At 43.4% G+C, this 20,076-nt stretch overlaps 1 protein-coding gene across 2 annotated transcripts in view; it reads left to right on the top strand.

Moving 5' to 3' along the window:
* The first annotated feature begins 7,142 nt into the window (after window positions 1–7,142).
* The window catches only part of Hepacam (hepatic and glial cell adhesion molecule), a 17,628-nt gene continuing 4,694 nt past the window's right edge, over window positions 7,143–20,076 (top strand). For both annotated transcript variants that reach the window (XM_052189658.1, XM_052189657.1), the window contains exons 1-2: window positions 7,143–7,227; window positions 19,823–20,076. The exon at window positions 19,823–20,076 is cut by the window's right edge and continues 88 nt beyond it. In XM_052189658.1, coding sequence (XP_052045618.1) covers window positions 7,143–7,227; window positions 19,823–20,076 — 339 coding nt within the window. The remainder of the gene's footprint in view (window positions 7,228–19,822) is intronic.

The following is a 20,076-nucleotide window of genomic DNA, read 5'->3' as shown; positions in this document are numbered from 1 at the left end:
GTCACTCTCTCTCTCTCTCTCTCTGTCTCTCTGTCTCTCTGTCTTTCTCTCTGGTTTGCATTAGTGTGACTTAAGTAAATGGCTAGCTTATTACTGTGGTAGGGCTGTTCTGTTAAGAGAGAAAAGAAGGGGGCTGGGAATCAAACCCAAGGCCTTGTGCGTGCTACACACATAGAATGTTTAAGTGCAGTATGGCTGGGCCTTGGAGGAGTTAAGGGAAGTAATTGAGGTGAATATGATCAAGGCAAATTGTGGGAAATTCTCAAAAAACTGGTAAAAACATATTTTTAAAAAGAATGTGAGTGGGATGCATTTTAAGAATGTGAGTGGGACCAGCCTTTCTGAAGACTGGTGGGGGATGGGTGAGGCATGACTACACTGCGAACTTGGGGCCCATGTTGGGATCTGTAGTCCATGGGGCCCCTGGAGGCCATGAGGAGGTCCATGCCACTGGAAACCATGTGGAAGTCTATGATCCATGCTGTTTCTGCCTGTTCTGGGCAAGAAAGCTTCTCTCTCAGTGCTATCAATGACTGTAGAGTCATAATTGAGAATGAAAGACATTGAAGGCTTCTCTCTCTCTCTCTCTCTCTCTCTCACACACACACACACACATGGGAAAAAAAAGAAACAGTCTAAACAGTAAGCCATTGAAGAGAGTCCTTAAAAACTGTGATAAAGATGATGGAAGTGTAGCTTTTCACAGTTGTTGGCTTCTGGTAGGGGGTGGGAAAGACTCAGTTTTCTGTAAGGGACTGGCCATTGGGAATTTGACCATGCTCCAGCACAAATTCAACTCAGTGTACTTTCCTTCTTCTTTTTTTGAGGGGGAGGGCGCACATGGGAGGAATGGGGATCAAGGGTTATTGGGATGCATTGTATGAAATTCCCAAATAATCAATAAAAATATTATCTTAAGGGAAAACCTACATCCCAAGCTGTTCTCACAGCTGTGCTCTCTTAGCTCCTCTTTCTGGCTTTTTTCTTTCCTTTTTTTTTTTGTTGTTTTTTGTTTGTTTGTTTGTTTTGTTTTTTCGAGACAGGGTTTCTCTGTGGAGCCCTGGCTGTCCTGGAACTCACTCTGTAGACCAGGCTGGCCTCGAACTCAGAAATCCGCCTGCCTCTGCCTCCCAAGTGCTGGGATTAAAGGCGTGCGCCACCAACGCCCGGCAAATTCTCATTTATTTCCGATGCAAAGTAGTTTCTGTTTTTATTCATTGACTGTGCTCAAGGCCTTACTTACCCCTCTGTGTGGAATTTGGGTATATTTTTTGCTAAAGAAAACTCCCTTCCACGGGGCAATTTTGTTGACATTTGTGGAAGGGTTGTTTTTTTGTTGGTGGTGGGTTTTTTTGTTTGTTTGTTTGTTTTCTTTGTTTTTTTCCATTCTACTGTCAAAGATACTTAAAGTCTGGTGAAGGAGACAGATATGATTCAAATAATAGCAGGAAATGAACACAGAGGAGGAAGGGGGAAGGCTAAATATAAAATATTAGTATTGTCACTGAGGTCAACTTGTAACTTCTGGCTGTGTTCTCACACTTCCCACAGCCCAGATACCAGGAAGAGGTCAGTAGGTGAGGACACTGGGAAATCTAAGGCTAGAGTTGTTAAAAATTGGTACATTTTTGTACATGTGTATGCCGTATCTTTTCTTGCCTCTAAATTTATTTTTGTGTTAATTATATATAATGGGCTTTGTGGCATTTTAATAATGAATATAGATGACCCATTTTCATCCTATTTATCATGCTATACTCTTTTGTCCCATTCTCTCACACGCCCCCTTTTGTCTCCCCAACTAGACCCTTTTCTATTTTCAAGTCTCTCTCTACCTTAGACATGGTCTTAATCTGTAGTCCTGGCTGGCCTGGAACTCACTATGCAGCCCAAGCTGGCCTTAAACTCATGAAAATTCTCCTGCCTTAGTATCCCAGGTGCTTGGGATTATAAGTGTACATCTAGCAAACTCTACCTTTTCCTCTGTATTTACTGTTGTTTTGCTGCACAGAGAATCGAAGCCAGGGCCTGGCACACACTAGGTGAGTACTGTAGCACTGAGGTCAACTCTAGCCCTTTTCTATTATGATGATGAAGAGGATGATGATGACGATGATGATGGTGATGATGATGATGATGTGTATGTGTGTGTGATAGCTCAATAGTCTGGGTCCATCGGTCAATGACACTTTAACTCTGGATAAATTAGTCTGTCTGTCCCTTGGTGTTCTTCACTGGGAAATGAGGAAGTGGAACAAAGGCATATCTTGGGGCAGGGGACGTCCGCTGCTCTAGGTCTTCCCTGCCAGTCTTACGAGACCTTTAGCACTTGGAAGACACAGAACAACATGCCATTGCGATTCCCCATCTCGCTTTTCAGTTTGTTTTCTCCAGTTCCTGAAGAGGCTTACTTAGGTTGGTGACTTCGTTAAAACTACTAGCTTCCCCCTCCCCTTGTTCCAGAACACACGCTCCAGAGTTTCAGCTGGTGAGTACGTGAATAATGGGGGCAGAGGGCTCTGTTCTGAATTCAGGGCCTCCCTCTGTAGTGGCTAACAGCATAGTTGTGAGGACAGCAGGTCTGGGCTCCTCAGAGCATTGAGGTGGGGAGTCAGAATCCCTCCCTCCAAAAGAGCACTTAGATGAGTGCACCCAGATCGAGAGCCCTAAGTACACATGGAAGGATGACATGTAAGCCAGGACAGATGACATACACACAGCTCTTTAATTAAAGAACCTTTATTTATTGGAAGAGAAAGACATATAGGCAGACAATTATAAGCTTCTACAAGACTGCTCTTCTCAAAACCACCACAAACAGGATTGCGAAATTATACATTGTTCACTGAGGCAGATGAAGACAAAGCGGTACTCATGTGTGTTTGTGGTTGTTGTGGTCTTCCCCTGGGCCTGTCTTTCAGGGTAACAGAAAACTCACCACCTTCTCCTCCCAAGCTCTGCTTGTTAAGGTTCTCTCCCCTCAAGTAGCTCGGTCATTCAAACCACTCAGGTTGTCTTTCTCCTCTCTTCCTTCAACCCACATCAACCCTAGGAAGAATGATGTTGATGACCTGCCTGAGGCAACACAGCAAGAGGCAAGACAGTAGTGGTGTGTCAGAATGCTATCCCGCCATCCCCTTGCTGGTCCACAGGGTTCTGTTCTGGCTCCTACCACAGCAGCTGATCCTCCTCATCTCCTCAGGCACCAGAATTCCTATACCTGCTTTCTGCCTTCTGCTTTCTTCTGCCTTCTGCCTGTTCTCTTTGTCTTAGCATCTCTGAGCCTTTCACAGTTTTATGGACATTTTGGGGCACTGGTGAATTTTGTGCGGGTATCAAGAGCCTACACCTTATCACCAGAGTGCAGAAAAAACAGGGTGCTTAAAATTAGAATCTTTTTTAGCTCTCCCTCTGTCCCAGTTTTTTTTCTATAGTACATCAGGCTTTCTGTTTCCTGAACATCAAATCTCCTTTTCCCATTCAGGGTATCTTAAGCCATCACAAACAAAAGTGATTCCTCTAGAACATTAAAAATCAAACACCTCTGGTCTTGTCTACAGGCTGCTCCATGATATGTCAGAGAGACAGATTTTTAAAAAATGCTCTTTTGTCCTTTACATAGACTATCTATTAAGTTTTTCATCTTCTCTTTAACTTTAAAATAGAACTTTAAATGCCAAGAACTAAAAGCTGCCTTTCCCTTCTGTTTTGCATGTCTGCTATAACAATAGCTTTTCAGAAGCAGGCAGGTGCCTTGAGTTGTCTAGGCAACAGTCACAGACTCAGAGATAGGGAAAAAAAAAAAAAACAGAAAACAAAACAAAAAACAAAACCAGATTTCAGAACAATATCTGGAGTTCCTCCAGGATGCCCTCTCTGGCTCTGATGGGCTGCACAGTGGTGCTTCAGTTTTAGAAACCTGGCCTACACATGCTGGGCCCAATTTGTAAAGAGAATATGTAGAGACAGTTGCTATGATTATAAAACTAAGACAAGAGATAAAAGTAACAGATGGAGACTTGTGAAGCCAGGTGTGATAGTGTATGCTTCAAAGCCTAGCATTTGGGAAATGGAGGAAGAGGAATCAGGAGTTCAAGGCCTTCTCTCAATAAATAAAAAAGAAAGATAGAAACATAGAAGGGAGCTGTGAACTTTGCTCTCACCAAGACAAAATGATCCCTGCATGAATGGGAAGAGGAAGGAAGAAAATGCTGCTTTGAAATGGAGGGAGGCTCTGGGGACCATTGAGTCAGCTCAGCAAATAAAGGTCATCAAGCCTGATGGTCGGGAGTTCAATACCTGGGACCAACATGGTGAAAGGAGAGAATCATCTCCCCTAAGCTGTTTTACACAAATAAATGAGCCTGCGCGCGGCCCCCCACACACACACACACTAAATGAAGTATATGTTTTAAAAATGTAAAAGGTAAGAGGAGAGGGACTCATGAGGCCCCACCTCTTCCTAAACCTAACCGGTTAGATAGTTAATGGTTGCTGATGGGAAACCGAGTTCTTTTGTTTTGTGGTGGAACCCCTGGGAACTTCCTGGCCAAGCTGCAGGAAGAGAGCCTTTGCCTGCAAACACCCCTGATTAGACTTAGTGGAGGAAAAAGACAGACCAAAACAGAGCAAAAATATAAAAGAATAACTCATTTTCCAGTCTCCCCATTCTCCACACTTCAGAGAGCTGTTTCTTTTGTCTTCAGTAAACTTTGTTTCCTTGCTTGCTCATCCTCTGACACACACACACACACACACACACACACACACACACCGCCTTCCACAACAAAAATATGAAATTAGGAAGAGGATTTGTTGGGAAGAACGCCTTCCCAGCAGATTTGGGGGGAGGATAAGAGAAGGTAATGAGAGGGGGGAAATGAACAAAATAGACTATATACACATGTAGAAAATAGTCAAAGGATTAAAAAAATTTTAATTTGCTTTTTCTTTTAAAGGGCTTTTAGAGGGCTTATAAAATAGGGCAGAGTCATGCATTCTTGAAATTCCAGTACTTGAGGCAGGGTAGCAGGAAGAACAGGAGTCCAAGGTCATTCTCTACTACTTAGTCAGGTGGAAAGCAATCAGGTATACAAGATCTTGTCTCAAGAACAAAAACAAACAAAAATGGGAAGTGTCCTACAATGCCACCTGTGAATTGCTAGGGAGAATGTAAATGATTTAGGTTGTTTGCAAAACAGTTTGGTAGCCCCATACAAAGTTACAAGCAGGTATGGTGTCATCAATATATAGCATACCTATAATAGGCAAAATAGGTAGAAAGGAGATCAGTTGTTCATGTGGCTGGAGAGAAATACAGTCAGTGACAGCTAAGAGTAGAAGTGTTATTGGAGGAAAGCTAACTATAACTGGACATTTGTGGTATCTCAGGACCTTGTGAAAACAAAAATAAAGCCACTGAACTGTACATACTAGAAGGGTGAATTTCCTGATGTATGAATTCTGTCTTAGTTTAAATGTTTTAAACATAAAAATAAGGGGAGGAAAGCAAGACTGTCGGGTGACTCTCAAGCTTTAAGTCTATTAACATAGACTAGTTTTTAACTTTAAAATTAAGTACATTCATGTATAACTAAGGAAAACAAAATAGGAAATAAATAAGGAAATAAAATGTCCCTTTTTGGTGCTGTTTTTGTGTGTGTGTGTGTGTGTATGTTTTGTTTTTTGTTATTTATTTATTTATATTTATTTATTATTTTTTTTTTTTTTTTTTTTTTTTTTTTTTTTTTTTTGGTTTTTTGAGACAGGGTTTCTCTGTGTGGTCCTGGCTGTCCTGTAACTCACTCTATAGACCAGGCTGGCCTCGAACTCAGAAATCCGCCTGCCTCTGCCTCCCAAGTGCTGGGATTACAGGCGTGTGCCACCACACCGGGCCATGCTGTGTTTTGTTTTGTTGATTGTTTTGGGGTTTCTGTTTCATTCAGTTTCATTTTGCTGAGACAGGGTCTCATGGTCCAGCCCAGCTCAGCCTGGAACTCATGGTGTCTCCCAAACTTGTCTCAAACTCAGAGCAGTTTTCCAAGGGCTCAATCCTGCAAGTCCTGGGATCACAGACATGCTCCAGTATACCAGATTTGGGTTTTTGAAACAGGGGTGTCACTGTGAACCTCAGATCGGCCTTGAACTCCCAATCTTCCTGCCTCTGCCCCTTAGTGCTGGGATTACGGGCATGCCCTGACACACTCATTTAAATGCTTTCCCCCTAACTAAGCATTTGCTGGGCATTCTGTAGCAACTCTTCCCAACCAGTCCTCCCAACAATTCCTCCAAGGAGGCCATTGTTTTAGCCATTTTACAGAGGTGAGAATCAAGAGCTCAAAGATATCGAGTCCATTCCACTACTGCAGAATTACCCAGCATTTTATGAGAAGGCATGGCCTGGAGGGTATCACACTGATAACAGAACCCAAGGGTACCGGACTGTGGAGCATTAAACTTATCTTTACTCTGACATGTCCTAGAACACTGGCTGCAGGGAAGGGCATGACAGGGAATGCTGGAGAGATGCTCCCAGCATCTATCTGAACCTGTGATAGGAAACAATCCCAACTAGAACACATGTGAAAGTAGCCGAAATCAAACCCTTTCCAATTTTCTTCTTGTGGGCTAAAACAGGATTTTCCACCTCTTCAGTAATTCTTTGGGGTCTCTCATGTCCAGTGATATCCAAAAGCACCCCTTCCCCTCCCCGCCCCACCACCTGTTCGCTCTTATTAGAAGTCGGTCCTGAAACAGAGGGAGGAATGTGAGGTGGAGCCTTCCAAGCTGGAACACTGAGCTCAGATCTGCCTCTGCCTTGGGAGTGGGACTTTATTGCAAGCCAAGCCAAGAAGCACTGGACCACCTGAGCCACATAGGATGGAACCTGCGGTCGGAATAAGCATCTAAACAGCTACTCCCATCAAAACTAGGGGGCGAAGGGCTTGGAAAGTAGAAAACGCTAGGTCTGAGCAAAGCCAGGGGAGAGAACAAGGCCAGCTACACACAGAGCTCTGTGTATTCAGAGGGAAGTTGGCAGGGTTGTGCCCGGGCAGAGAAACCCCGAGTGGTACAAAGGGACGTGCCCGGAGTGGAGAAATCATGCTAATTGTCTGCACCAGAGCTGGAGAACGCCACCCAAAATGAAGAGAGAAAGGGGAGCCCTGTCAAGAGCCTCCAGGGCCCTGCGCCTCTCTCCTTTTGTCTACCTGCTTCTCATCCAGCCAGGTAGGAGACCAGAGGGTCCGGAGAAAAGAACTGGGGGGCTTTTGACAGAGGGAAGGGGGAGAGCAGAGCCTGAATACCTTCGGGGCTGGAGGAGGGGAGAGCGCTCAGTGGCCGTGGGAAGCATCTCAGTGAGTTCAGGAATCAATGTTGAATATATCTGTTCATTCCCTGTGCTCCCCCCTCCCAGCCCCCGACCCCCTCCCAGCCCCCGACCCCCTCCCCGCAAGGCTGCATGACTTTGGAGCGCCCACGGCATTCAGTACATTAGCTAGAAGGCATCATGCCACTTCTTATGGGATGACTTGCTGGCGTGGGTCAGTCCAGCATTCTTTTTAAGGCCTTATGTGAGCTCTTGGTGGGATGAGGTGGAGGGGAAAATCTTGGTTTTGCACTTCCCAAACCGCCACTGTGGCTTCTCTGAGTATCAAACAGTGTGAAAGATGAAAGAAGCTTTGTAGATAATGAGTCTCCTGGTTTAGGAGAGTAGTCAGTCCTAGTCATAATTTACTCCAAGCCGTAGACGCCTACCTCTTGTAGCGCCCCCTATTAACTCCGTAGGGAACTGATCTTATTTTAAGTACTGTAGATATATTTATGTGTACATGCACACAATTACCGGGAGACTGGAAATGCACATCTTAATGTGGCAAGCGGATACATAGATCATGTTAACAAAAAGCAGGAATCAGAAAGAAAAAAAAAAGTCACCTGCCTCCAACCAGGAAGCCAGGGCTGGTGGGGCAGGATGCTGGTGGGCGTTGAAAACCAGGCAATGTTTCCTTATAGAAAGAATGTCGGCACTGAATCTCAGAAGGTGGGGAAAATAGGTAGGAGCGTGAGTGAGATTATTGTTGGGAAGCAGACAAAGGTCGAGAGCTTGAAATAGTCTTGTGTGTGTTTAGGCGGAGCCCAGAAGTTCAGCGTTGCTGGGGGGAAAGTGTGAACTGAATTCAGTTAAAGCCTTGTAAACTTTCCTCGGAAAATGAGATAGCATCTATAAATGGTGGATGGGGAAGCTGTATGATCTTTAATTTGGAAACTGGCAGGATCAGATTTACTTTTGGATCTCTTGATCTTCAGTGAGGCACTGAAGGAGAAACGAGGCAAAATGCATGAGGATGGAAGCCAATTTTCTTCTGAGCCCATGAAACAAAACAATGCAGACTTGTCGGCCTAGGTAGCAGGACGTTGGTGTCTTGCAGTTCTGAAAAGCAAACCTTGGGGATCAAAGTACCGACCCGTGCCAACACACTTCCTCTGAGAGCACTAAGGACAGATTGGTCCTGGGTTTCTTTGGCTTGTGGCAGCAAAATTCCAGCCTTCAGGTGGCGTTTTCCTGTTTGCGTGTCAGTGCTCAAATGTCCCAGTTTTACAAGGACTCATGCGGAAAGGGATCCACCCTACTACAGTATGACCTCATCTTAATTCCTTGGCTCTGAAAAGACCCCATTGCCAAAAAGCAGTCGGATTGTGAGATGCAGGGCTTGGGGGTGGGGATTAGGAGGACTTCAGTATGTAAGTTTGAGGAGATGTAGGTTAGCCCATATCAAAGCTATTTTCTAATTATAAATTATGCCAACAGGATATTAGTTATGAGCTAGCCATGGTGGTGTACCCTTGTAATCTCATCACTTGAGGGGTAGAGGTATAAGGATCAGGAGCTGAAGGCCATCTTTGACTATATCGTGAGTTTGAGTATAGCCTGGGCTACATAAGATCCTTTCAAAAACAAACAATATTAGTTATAACCTATGAGAGCTAAGTGTTGAGCCATAGACTATTGTAACAAGTAATAAAAGTACAGATTCTGTAAAAAGTCTCTGTCATCTTTACTGTTTTATTTAGGAAATGCCAGCTTCTAGAACAGACAATTTCCAAAATTTAAGTTTTTGTTATTAATTGTGTGTCAGTGAAACGAAACAGTAGTCTAGGCCTGCGAAACAAGGGGTAGTATTGCCTAGAGCCCTCGAGGGAGAACCAAAGCTCCTAGGACTCTGTTTACTGCAGCATGTGTGTCCATGGATCACTGTGGGGTTTGCCTCTATTTATTCCAGAGAGACAATTTGTTTGTTTGAGACAGGGCCTTCTTGTGCTAGCTCTGGCTGGCTTGGAAGGTGCTATTGATACCAGAGTGGCCTCACATTTACAGATTTGCCAGTCTCCATCTTGCCTGGCCAAAGAGAGAATTAAAAAAAAAAATACTTAAGGAATTAACAAATACGACAATAAAGAGACATATAAGGGAGGGTTTTCCAAAATATGTCTCTGAGTGGTGCATATCACTTCCACTAATTCTGTTGGCTAGAACTTTGACACATGTTCATACCTAACTGCAAAGAAAGCTGGGAAATGTAGATTTAAGATTGGCTGGAATGGGTCAGTTAAAAGTGCCTGATGCTCTTGCGGAAGACCTAGGTTTGGTTCCAAGCACCCACGCGGTGGCCTCTTCTGACTCCCCCCACGCAAACACACACACATAGACACACACACAGACACTGCACATGCCTGTGCATATCATACATGCAGACAAAACACTCATACACATAGAATGAAGCTCAGGTTCTGACGCTGACAGTCAGGTTTTCTCCACCACAGCCTCCTCCTCCTCCTCTGTTTTCACGGTCATCTGCTTGTTTTGTGGGAGCAGGACACAAAACTGTGGAGGCCAGAAGACAAGTTTCAGAAGCTAGTTCTCCTCTTTCTACTCTGTGGCTCCCAGTTGTCAGGTTTGGGGACAAGAACCCTTACCCACCAAATCGTCTCACTGACCCCAAATCTGGCCAAATTCAGCTTCTTAAACTCACCAGCACAATTCACAAAATGTTCAAATAAGTCTTTTCCAGAGTCTAAGGTAATGACACCTTGATGAACGTTAAAAGGTATGGATCTAAACAATGGCAGTTTTATTCTCTGGATTCTTCTGCTTCTCTGCCTGGTTTCAGTGTTGAATTTGGAGAAGTGGGTGTATACTGAGAACGGCGACACTGTAGTCCACGTCAGCCTTGAACTTAAGACAACTCTGATGCCTCAGCCTCCTGAGTTCCGGGGTTACAGCTATGAGCTATCACACGCACTATCTTTTTAGCCTAAATTCACTATTAAGGAGCAGTTGTGATGTTAAACCATCAGTTTAACAAATGGTGTAATTGAAAATGCCACAGAGGAAAAAGCATTAGGCTTAAGGATATAGTCTGGTGTTCCCATAACAAGTGAGTGAGCTCCTATAATCAATCATCCCCTAGACAAAGAAACAGATATGGCTAGGTTGGTGGCTTACACCTTTAATCTCAACACTTTGAGGGAGGAAGAAGCAGGAGGATCTATGTGAGTTCGACGCCAGTCTAGTTTACCTAGCAATTCCAGGTCAGCCAAGGCTACATACTGAAAACTTGCCTCAAAAAAACAAATAAATAAAAGAAAGGAAAAGAAAAGAAAGAAAGAATAAATCATGCTGTCACATCACCTCAGAATCACCCAATTATATATTAATTTTAGTTGCTTTTAGCCACTGAAGCAGGCACCTTCAAAGATGACTTCTGTATTAATGTGGTTTCCAAGAACCTTAATTTTCAGCATAACCTTGGTGGTGCAAGCTGAGCATGCTCAGAGGCCTTACTGTTGTCACTACAATCTTCTATACATGTACTCCACATCACACTGACACACCCAAGGTATACTCTCTAAGGGATGAAGCTTCGGGTCTGGCCAGCCTCCGTATGAGGATGCATGGGCTCCCGGAATGAAATCCCCACTCTTCCTTTGTTCAAAGAGGACATTGCTTTAGAAATAAATCTTATGTTTTCCTTCGGTGCTTCAGGTAGTAAATCACTCTCCACTCCACTTTTATGGCTTGGCTATGTTTATTTTGGCTTCTCGCTCACCGAGATATGAACCCAAGTAGTTTGTGTTGCCTGTTTCTACAGAAGCCAGCGAGCAGAAGCAGGAAGTGAATCTTTAAACAGCATGTTATTCACAGAGCCAGCAATCTAGGAATTATTACCATTCGCAGACCTGCTTTGCTGAGACTACCACTAACTAGCCCGTTTCTATAGGGAACACGAACAAAGACGAACAATCACTCCAAATGTCAGTCTTGTCCCTCCTGTCAGGCGGTAGAGCCTTGTCTTTTTAATTCATGGTTCCCTCATCATTGTCTCTCTCTGTGTAGTGGGGGATTCACATAGGTCTAAGGCCACTCAGTCTTACATTCCTCCCATGTGATTACATGCGGTGGGCTGGAGAGATGGCTCAGCGGTTAAGAGCACTGACTGCTGCTCTTCCAGAGGTCCTGAGTTCAATTCCCAGCAACCACATGGTGGCTCACAACCATCTGTAATGGGATCTGATGCCCTCCTTTGGTGTGTCTGAAGACAGCAACAGTGTAATCACATACATGAACTAAATAAATAAATCTTAAAAAAAAAAGACTGTACATGCAGATTCTTATCTACAATATACATTGCCAAGAGCTGATTGGTCTCTCTCATGTTCTTTAACATTGTGATGTTCCGCTACTAAGCACAGGCTCAGAAGCACTGGACTCAAGTGACTCCAAGGTGAAGACCTATTCCTCCAAGCAGGTCCTACATTTTAGTGGCCCTCTTAGAACCAACCATTGATGAATCAACCCATTGATGAAGTTAATGCCTTCATGAGACAATCATCTCCCAATCTTCTTGTCCTAGCTAGCATGAAATGGAATCAAATTGTAGTTTAAACTTGCATTGCCATGATATTGCCATGATAATCAAATCGATAATCAAGTTGCATTTTGTTTAAATCAGGCAATTGGATATATTTTTCTCTGAAATACCTGTTCCAAGTCTTTTTAAAAAGAATTTGTTTTTTTCATTATTTTAAGTGTGTGTGTGTGTATGTGTACATGTTTATGTGTGTGTATGTGTGTGTGTGTGTTTTGAGTATGTACATGACAGACTTACAGGTGGTTGTGAGTCACTCAGTGCAGGTATCAGGAATCAAACACTGGTCCTCTAGGACAGTATGTGCTCCCAACTGCTGAGCTATCTCCCCAGCCCTTGTTCAAAATTATTTGCACAGCTTTCTATTGAGTTGCCTGAATTTTTTTTTGTTGTCATTGCTTTGTTTTTCTTTCTGTCTTGGTTTTTTATTTGAACTAGACTCTTAATTTATAGCCTAGGCTAGCCTGGAGCTCTGCTATGGCAGCTCAGGCTAGCCTCAAACTCACAGCACTTTTTCTGCCTCATCCTAATTACTGGGATTATTGGTATAAGCCACCACACCTGGCTTCCTGTTACCTGCTTTGTGTTTTGGTGTGTGTGTGTGTGTGTGTGTGTGTGTGTACTCTAAGGAGCCTGTATCTATTCTCAGGCCAGGCAGACATTGTATTGTTTAAAATGTTGTTTACCCTTTCATGCTTAGGTCTTCAGTCTATGTAGAACTGGCAAAGGCCCAACATGTTTACTTCCCGGCACTCTTTGTTATAATGATCATTACTGGAATAAGTCCAGGCAACCTGCCACTCAGTGGTCGGTACTGGGGAGCCCAGAGTCGGCGAGAAGGACCCTGTTTGCTCTAAAGTTGTCTGTAAGGAGCTATCATCCTCAAAGCTCCACCTTAGAGGCTGGGAGACGGCTCAGTGGAGTGAATGGATAAGAGTACTTGTTGCATAACCATAAAAACCTGAGTTCAAATGCTCAGAACCCACATAAGAAGACTGGTGTTGTCAAGCTCATGCCTGTTGAACCCAGCAGGAGTAGTTATGGAGGAGATAGGAAGATTGTTGGGGCTTCCTGACGACCAGCCTAGCGCCATGTTCAGAGAGTGACCCTGTCTCCATGACTAAGGCAGAGAGTAATAGAGGCGGACATGCAGTCTCCACCTCTGGCCTCTGCATAAGTGAACACATGTGCATGCACATGCAGACATTAGTGGGGAGGAATACAAACATTTTGTGGGAGGAGAGTATAAGTCAGGAAGGCTAAAGGCTGAGTAGAGGTGTTTCTCATCCAAACTGTGTATCTCCTTTCTTCTCTGGAGAATCGCAGTGGATCTCAACTTCCCGGGACTGACTAGCTCCTATAGTTCTTTTTAGATGGACATTGTTTCCTTCAAGTTACACTTGCATCAGTGTATGTGTTTTATGTTGGTCAGTGCACATAACCAAACACTAAGAAGAGAGTTACAAAGGTCACCAGAATTAGCAGGATCTAACCATTAGATGATGTTACCAGAACTGTTAGGGTCAGAGACTTGGCCATGGCAACTCTAACAAGCTTGGCTCAGACACTTGTCCTCAACAGGCCAATTAAAAAGACAGTAAGGAAGGGACTGGAGAGATGGCTCAGGGGTTAAGAACACTGACTGCTCTCCCAAAGGTCCTGAGTTCAAATCCCTGCACCCACATGGTGGCTCACAACCATCTGTAATGAGATCTGACTTCCTGTTCTGGAATGTCTGAAGACAACTACAGTGTACTTACATATAATAAATAAATAAATCTTTAAAAAAAAAAAGACAGTAAGGGATTGGTGAGGTGACTCAGACAGTGGGCACTTGTTGCCAAGTCTCACAGTCTAACTGTGATCCTTGGTACACACATAATGGGAGGAGAGAACTGAAGTGCACACTAGGGCACATACCGTGCCCTCCACAAACAGACAAATAAACAAATGTAAAAAGAAGACAAATAATAGTAAAAAGCAGAGAAAGGATATCCAATGTAGCCACATAAGGAAGAGGAACAGAAAAAGGCCCAGTGACCCCCCACAAGTCAGGCTTTGGGGTACAGACATGAAGTTTAGGTTTATACAGAGAACAAGATGTATGTATGTGCGTGTGCGTGTGCGTGTGCGTGTGTGTGTGTGTGTGTGTGTGTGTATGTATGTATATATGTATATATACACACACATATGTAACTAAACAGTCCTGGTCAACAGTGCGGTCCTGTCTATCACTGACCCATCATTGTTTGAGCAACATGGTTAACAAGTCGGACTTACAGGAACTCTTCCTCCTGGCTAGCATCAGGTTTTAACCTTTCCTTCTTCGATTGTAAGGTTCCTCAGGTATTCCAGTTCGTTGGAGACCATTGTTTCAATATCTGATGGTCATAGGGACAGCATAGTGTCTCCTTAGAGTATCTTCATTCCTAGCAGGACAGTTGCACCAGGGTTTCTCTTTCAGAATGGGGAATGCTTGTCAAAAGAGAGGGGCATAATAGTGTGAAAGCATTAGAGAGGGGCACCTTTGAGCTGAGCAAAGGGAGGTATGAAACTCTGTCTGTCATACAAGGACAACAAACTCTCTCTTTGCTACACTATGGTCAACTTTGTCACAAATTGGTGCATCATATGCAAATCTGCTCTAGTCTACTCTGTTGATCTGTCTTGATAACAATAAGAAAGGAAGTTTCCTGAGATTTGAATAGTAGTTTGTTAAATTATAGGTCCAAGTATTATTAGTAGTAGTAGTAGTAGTAGTAGTAGTAGTAGTAGTAGTAGTAGTAGTATTTTACTATTATTAATGTTTTGAGATGTGGTTTGCTAGAGATATATCATAAGACTGAATTAAAGGACAGACAGTTGGTTTTTTTGTTGGTCTTGTTGGCCCCAAGTGATGTTAGGTGGTCCTGGATAAAGCTGACTTTTTCTAACTGAGCAGTCTTATGACGTCTTCTGTAATGTAGCTCTAGGTTACATCACCATCCAACCACCATACAGCTTATCTCTTTCCCTTATGTGCACATCTATCTTGTCTACCTCAAGATCATCTCAGGATCATTATTAAATAGGAAGGAAGGATATTAAAAACCAAAAGCAGAAAACAAAATATTCTTCCTTTCAGAGGACAAAACTCTTGCTGTCCTTGGATTATTGTATGAGAGGTCTGGTCACTGTACTTCAAAAAGGAAATAATTCATTTGGGGGAGAGCCCAGGAAAAGGCATCTATGATGGTAAACAAATGGAAGGCATTAGACCCAAGCAAACAAAACTTGTTTCCAATAAAAAAGGCTACACGTGTGGTTTCTAGTACTAGAGACTATGAGTAAGGTGAAGAGAGGCAAGTCCTGCAGCATGAGTTGGGCGCCATCCTACTGGTGCTTTTGAAAAGTGACTTTAAGGAAAAACGAAGACTTTGTCCCAGAAAGGTATGAAAACCAGTAGAAGGTGATTCGTTCAAGGGATGGGGCATAAAGAGACCATGGTTCCTTGGACACATTCTTGAAGTTTGCCTTTCCTCAGTGTCGCAGGAGGTAAAATCCTCCGGGAGTAGAAGCTACTGACCTAAACACCAGGGCATTGTTTAATTAGATAGGAACATCTTGTGGATGTGGTAAGTTCCTTTTGTTTTGCCTCTGGTGGGAACAGAGACTTTCTACCTAACGATGCCTCAGAGACGGACGATTACGTTGATGGTTTCTCCAGGTTGAATAAGCCTCCTCCCTTTTATCACCACTCTGAGCCTGAGCTGTTGGCCATTTCCTCATTTCTGTGTCCTGCTTTGGCTCCTGTCCCAGTTCTCTGTCTCCTGAAAGTTATGAAACCCAAACTTAGATTCTCTCCAGTTTCTAAGCAACTGTGCATGCTTAGCAAAAATGTTCTTGTCATCAGAGTCTAAGAAAGATGGCGCCATCCTCTTACAATGAGTGTGCGTGTGTCCCTTCGCTGTGGGCACGCTCATGTTCATAAAGAGGGCAGCCTCCTGGGCTAGGGTAAATTAGGAGGCAGTCAAAGGCTGCAGCTTCTCCATGGTTTTATCCATAGTATAATCTAAATTGATTTAAAAAAAAACAGAATTAATGGGGAAACATCACTACTGGGAACCTTGGAATGGAAGATGAAACAATATAATCCAGGGAAGCCCCAGAGAAAGGGATCAGAGATTACAGGAGAGAGAAAGGTTATTAGTACCTCTTACTTGTCTAAGATCCAGGAATATCACCGGTAGAAGAAAATGAGAAGCCTCGGAATTTGGTGCGTGAGATCTGTATTAGTCAGTTCTGCATTTCTACAATAAAATATCCGTGGCTGAACAGTTTCTAAAGAAAAGTTTGTTTAGCTCATAGTTTTGGAGGTAGAACTTCCAAACAATGTAACACCAGCTCTGGAAAATACCCTCAACAATACAATACACAGCATGAAAAAATGTCTATGAGAAGAGAGATCAGTTAAACCAGAAGCTGAGGCTCATTCCTCTATAACAATTTAATTTCTGGAGAAATTAACACAGTCCCACAATAACTTTCTTAATTACCTCCAAGGATGCTACTCCCAGTGAGCTAACTCACTCCCCTCTCTCCTAATACCACCACCTTGGGGAAAAGGTTTAACAACACACAAACACTGGAGGGACACAACACATCGAAACCACAGCAGGGCTGTTATTCAAAATTTTCAATTTTTAATGATTAATTTATTTTTATTTTGTGAGCATTGATTGTTTTACTGTGTGTATGTCTGTGTGACATTGGAACTGAAACTGGAGTTGTAAGAAACTTGCAAGCTGCCATTTGGGTGCTGGAAATTGAACCCCAGGTCTTCTGGCAGAGCAGTCAATGCTTTTAACTGCTGAAACATCTCTCCAGTCCTGCAAATTTTTTAAATATTTATTTTATCTTTTTACATGTATGTGTTGTATACATGCATTTATGTATTAAGTGTCGGCAGAGGACATCAGCTCCTCCGGAGCTGGGGTTACAATTACTTGCCAGCCACTGGATATGGGTGCTGGGACTTAAACTTGGGTCCTCTGTGAGAGCACCAACTCTGAGAGAGTTTAACTACTGCCTCTCCAGCCCTTCCTGACTCCGATGTGCTGACCTCTGAGGGACTCCACACACAGCACTAGCATGGGCTGATCTTAAGATTTCAGACTGGGTTCTGAGAAGTGAGCAGACACCGCCTCGCTATTTGAACATCACCAAGTCAGACGCAGCAAGGTCCTTTGCCTGGAGCTCAGGGAAATTTGAAAGCTTGCTTTTCTAAGTCTGACTGAGAATGGAACCTAGTAGGTGTTAGACATGTAATCCCATTTAAGTCATGGCAATACTGAAAGTTGAGAGAAAACTTTACAGAATGTCTGGCCAAGTGGATTTCAGTCAGATTCACAGGTCCATAGAACTAACTAGCAGCTCTCTGTTGCTGCAGAGGAGAGAACTCAGGTGCTCACCATCTCTTCTGCCAAAACAAGGTAGATGGAACCATCTTCCATTTATCTCCATTTTTATGTAAGATTTTTAGAAAAACAAAAATACTATTGCTTCAAAAAGTGTTTGCAATTTCACCAGGCATGATGTCAAATGCACTTAAACCACAGCGCTTTGGAGGCAGAGGCAGGCGTGTCGGCCTGGTGTATATAGCAAGTGGGAGGTCAGCTAGGACTGCACAGTAGAACCGTGTCTTTTAAAAAGGGAAAGAAATGTTTGAGGAGAAGCACTACAGCGAAGGCTGAGAAGTTAAGAGCACTTCGTGATCTCCCGAAAGACCTGAGTTCAGTTTCCAGCACACAAAAGCCTCTAACTTCAATTCCAAATAATCCAATGTCTCTTCTGGCCTCCACTGGCACCCATACTCATATAATATACATTCACGTACACATACATATAGATAATTAAAAACAAAGGGAAGAGTAACCTTAAGGCTGGAGAAATGGTTCAGCAGCTATGAACACTTGTTCTTACAGAGGACCCACGTTCAATTCTCAGCACCTATGGGACAGGTAACACTACCTGTAATTTCATGTCCACTGGCCTTGATACCCTCTTTTTTCCTCCCTGGGTACCAGGCACACATGTGGTGTACATACATACATTCAGGTAAAACACTCATACACATTAAATAAAAATAAATCTTTAAAAGTGATGCTTGATGTAAAAGTGGCGCTGGGATGTAACTCAAGTTGAAAAAGTGCTTGTGTAGTATGCATGAAACCCTAGGATCATCCTAAGCACTGCATAAACTGTGTGTGGTGACACATTTCTGCAATCTCAGGACTCGAGAGGGAGAGGCAGAAAGATCATAAATTCAAGATTATTCTTGGCTATAGAGCAAGTTTGAGACCGGCCTTGGATACCTGAGAAGTTATCTCAAAAATCAACATAAAAACATTTATATGTTTGGGCACACTTCTGTCATCCCAGTACTCTGGAGGGAGAGGCAGGAGGATTGTGAGATGGGGGTCGCCCTGGACAGCATAGCAAAACTCTCAAGACCAAACAAAAGAAAAGAAGAAGTTTCCAAATAGGTTATCCATTCTAACTTTCTTAAGTTAAGACTTCCTTCCGATAAGCAAATGGTATTGAGCTAATCCCACCTAGAACAGCTTTAACATGCAGGGCAGTCTCTGGACGTTTGGGGATACCTGGCTCGTGATGGATAGAATGGGAGATTTGGAAATTGCTTAACGATCATCTGGTCTACCTAACTACTTTACTGAACTAAGAGGAAATCTGAGCCATAGAGGGGCGGGGAAAGTAGCCTTTCCTTGTCCCTTTACAGAAAGGAGGAGCCCGTCCATAATACAATGCCTGCTCTTTAAGTGAATTGAATGCGTTTAGCAAATAGAAGTTGTTTAAATAAAAGTTGTTTACCATAACCAACCTATTAGTTCACTTAGCTCTTGATTTTGTCAGGACCATCTAGTACAAGTAAAAGAAAGAATGGAGAAGCATAGCCCTGCATTCCTAATTTTATCCTCCTATCCCTTGCCCTTTTGACAGGGTCTCATGTGTCTTGGGCTGGCCTCATACTTTAAATTACTGTGTTGTCATGAATGATCTTGAATTTTTGATCCCTCTGCCTCTGCCTCCAAAGAGGAGGGATTACAGGTGCCTAGTTTATAGTCACTATTTTTATTTTATAAGTGAGAAGAATGAGGCTTAGAAAGATTGTTTACCCAAATGCACCCAGCCAATAAGGAGAAAGTCCCTATCTTAGAAGGCCTTAAGGTGCCAAATTCTTTATTCTCTCCATTCAAATTCTCCCTCTGTAGAGAGCACAAATGAGGCTAGGATTTAGGTGAATTCCCAGAACTTCGTTTCCAGTTATAGAACTGTCTTCTGAGTCTACCTGGTAAGGTACAGTCATACCTAGGGTAAGGACAGAGTGGTTCTCAGTGTGTCTAAGAAGTGCCCATGTGATTGGGCCTCTGAGCTTCCTCTTCCTGGGCACCATCTTTGGACACATTGCTCTTTCTTTGGGAATCTAAGTTCTCATGTTTTCTCTATTTCCTGCCATACTACTTCCATATCAGATTGACTCATAGGATGTTCAATAAATATTTCTATGAAAGGAATATGTAGTATTGTAGTATATGTAGTTTATAGAATATGTAGTATATGTAGGAAGTGTAATCTTCTACAAGAGGTAGGCAATGAGGAAAATGCCAGAGAGACAAAGCCATAGAAGACCTGGGACGGCTATGGGGAAAGAAAGAGGAGAGGGAGCAAAGAACTTCCCATAGGAGAGGAGATGGCACTGATAGGTAAGAAGCCAGGGCCGGCAGGAAGTTGAGGGTCTGAAGGTGTGAGGGAGATCACAGGACTTGAAGATGGAAGAGGGCTATGCAGCTGAGGGCCTGACACTGCCCTCTTCCCCAATGGGCCTCTGTTTGCAGTCCCCCTGGAGGGGGTGAACATCACCAGCCCAGTACGTCTGATCCACGGCACAGTGGGGAAGTCGGCCCTGCTTTCCGTGCAGTACAGTAGCACCAGCAGCGACAAGCCCGTGGTGAAGTGGCAGCTGAAGCGTGACAAGCCAGTGACCGTGGTGCAGTCTATAGGCACAGAGGTCATTGGCACTCTGCGGCCTGACTATCGAGACCGTATCCGGCTCTTTGAAAATGGCTCCTTGCTTCTCAGCGACCTGCAG

This window comes from Apodemus sylvaticus, chromosome 7 (genome assembly GCF_947179515.1).
Source record: "Apodemus sylvaticus chromosome 7, mApoSyl1.1, whole genome shotgun sequence".
NCBI lineage: Eukaryota > Metazoa > Chordata > Mammalia > Rodentia > Muridae > Apodemus > Apodemus sylvaticus.
This window is presented reverse-complemented; position numbering and strand designations above follow the sequence as displayed.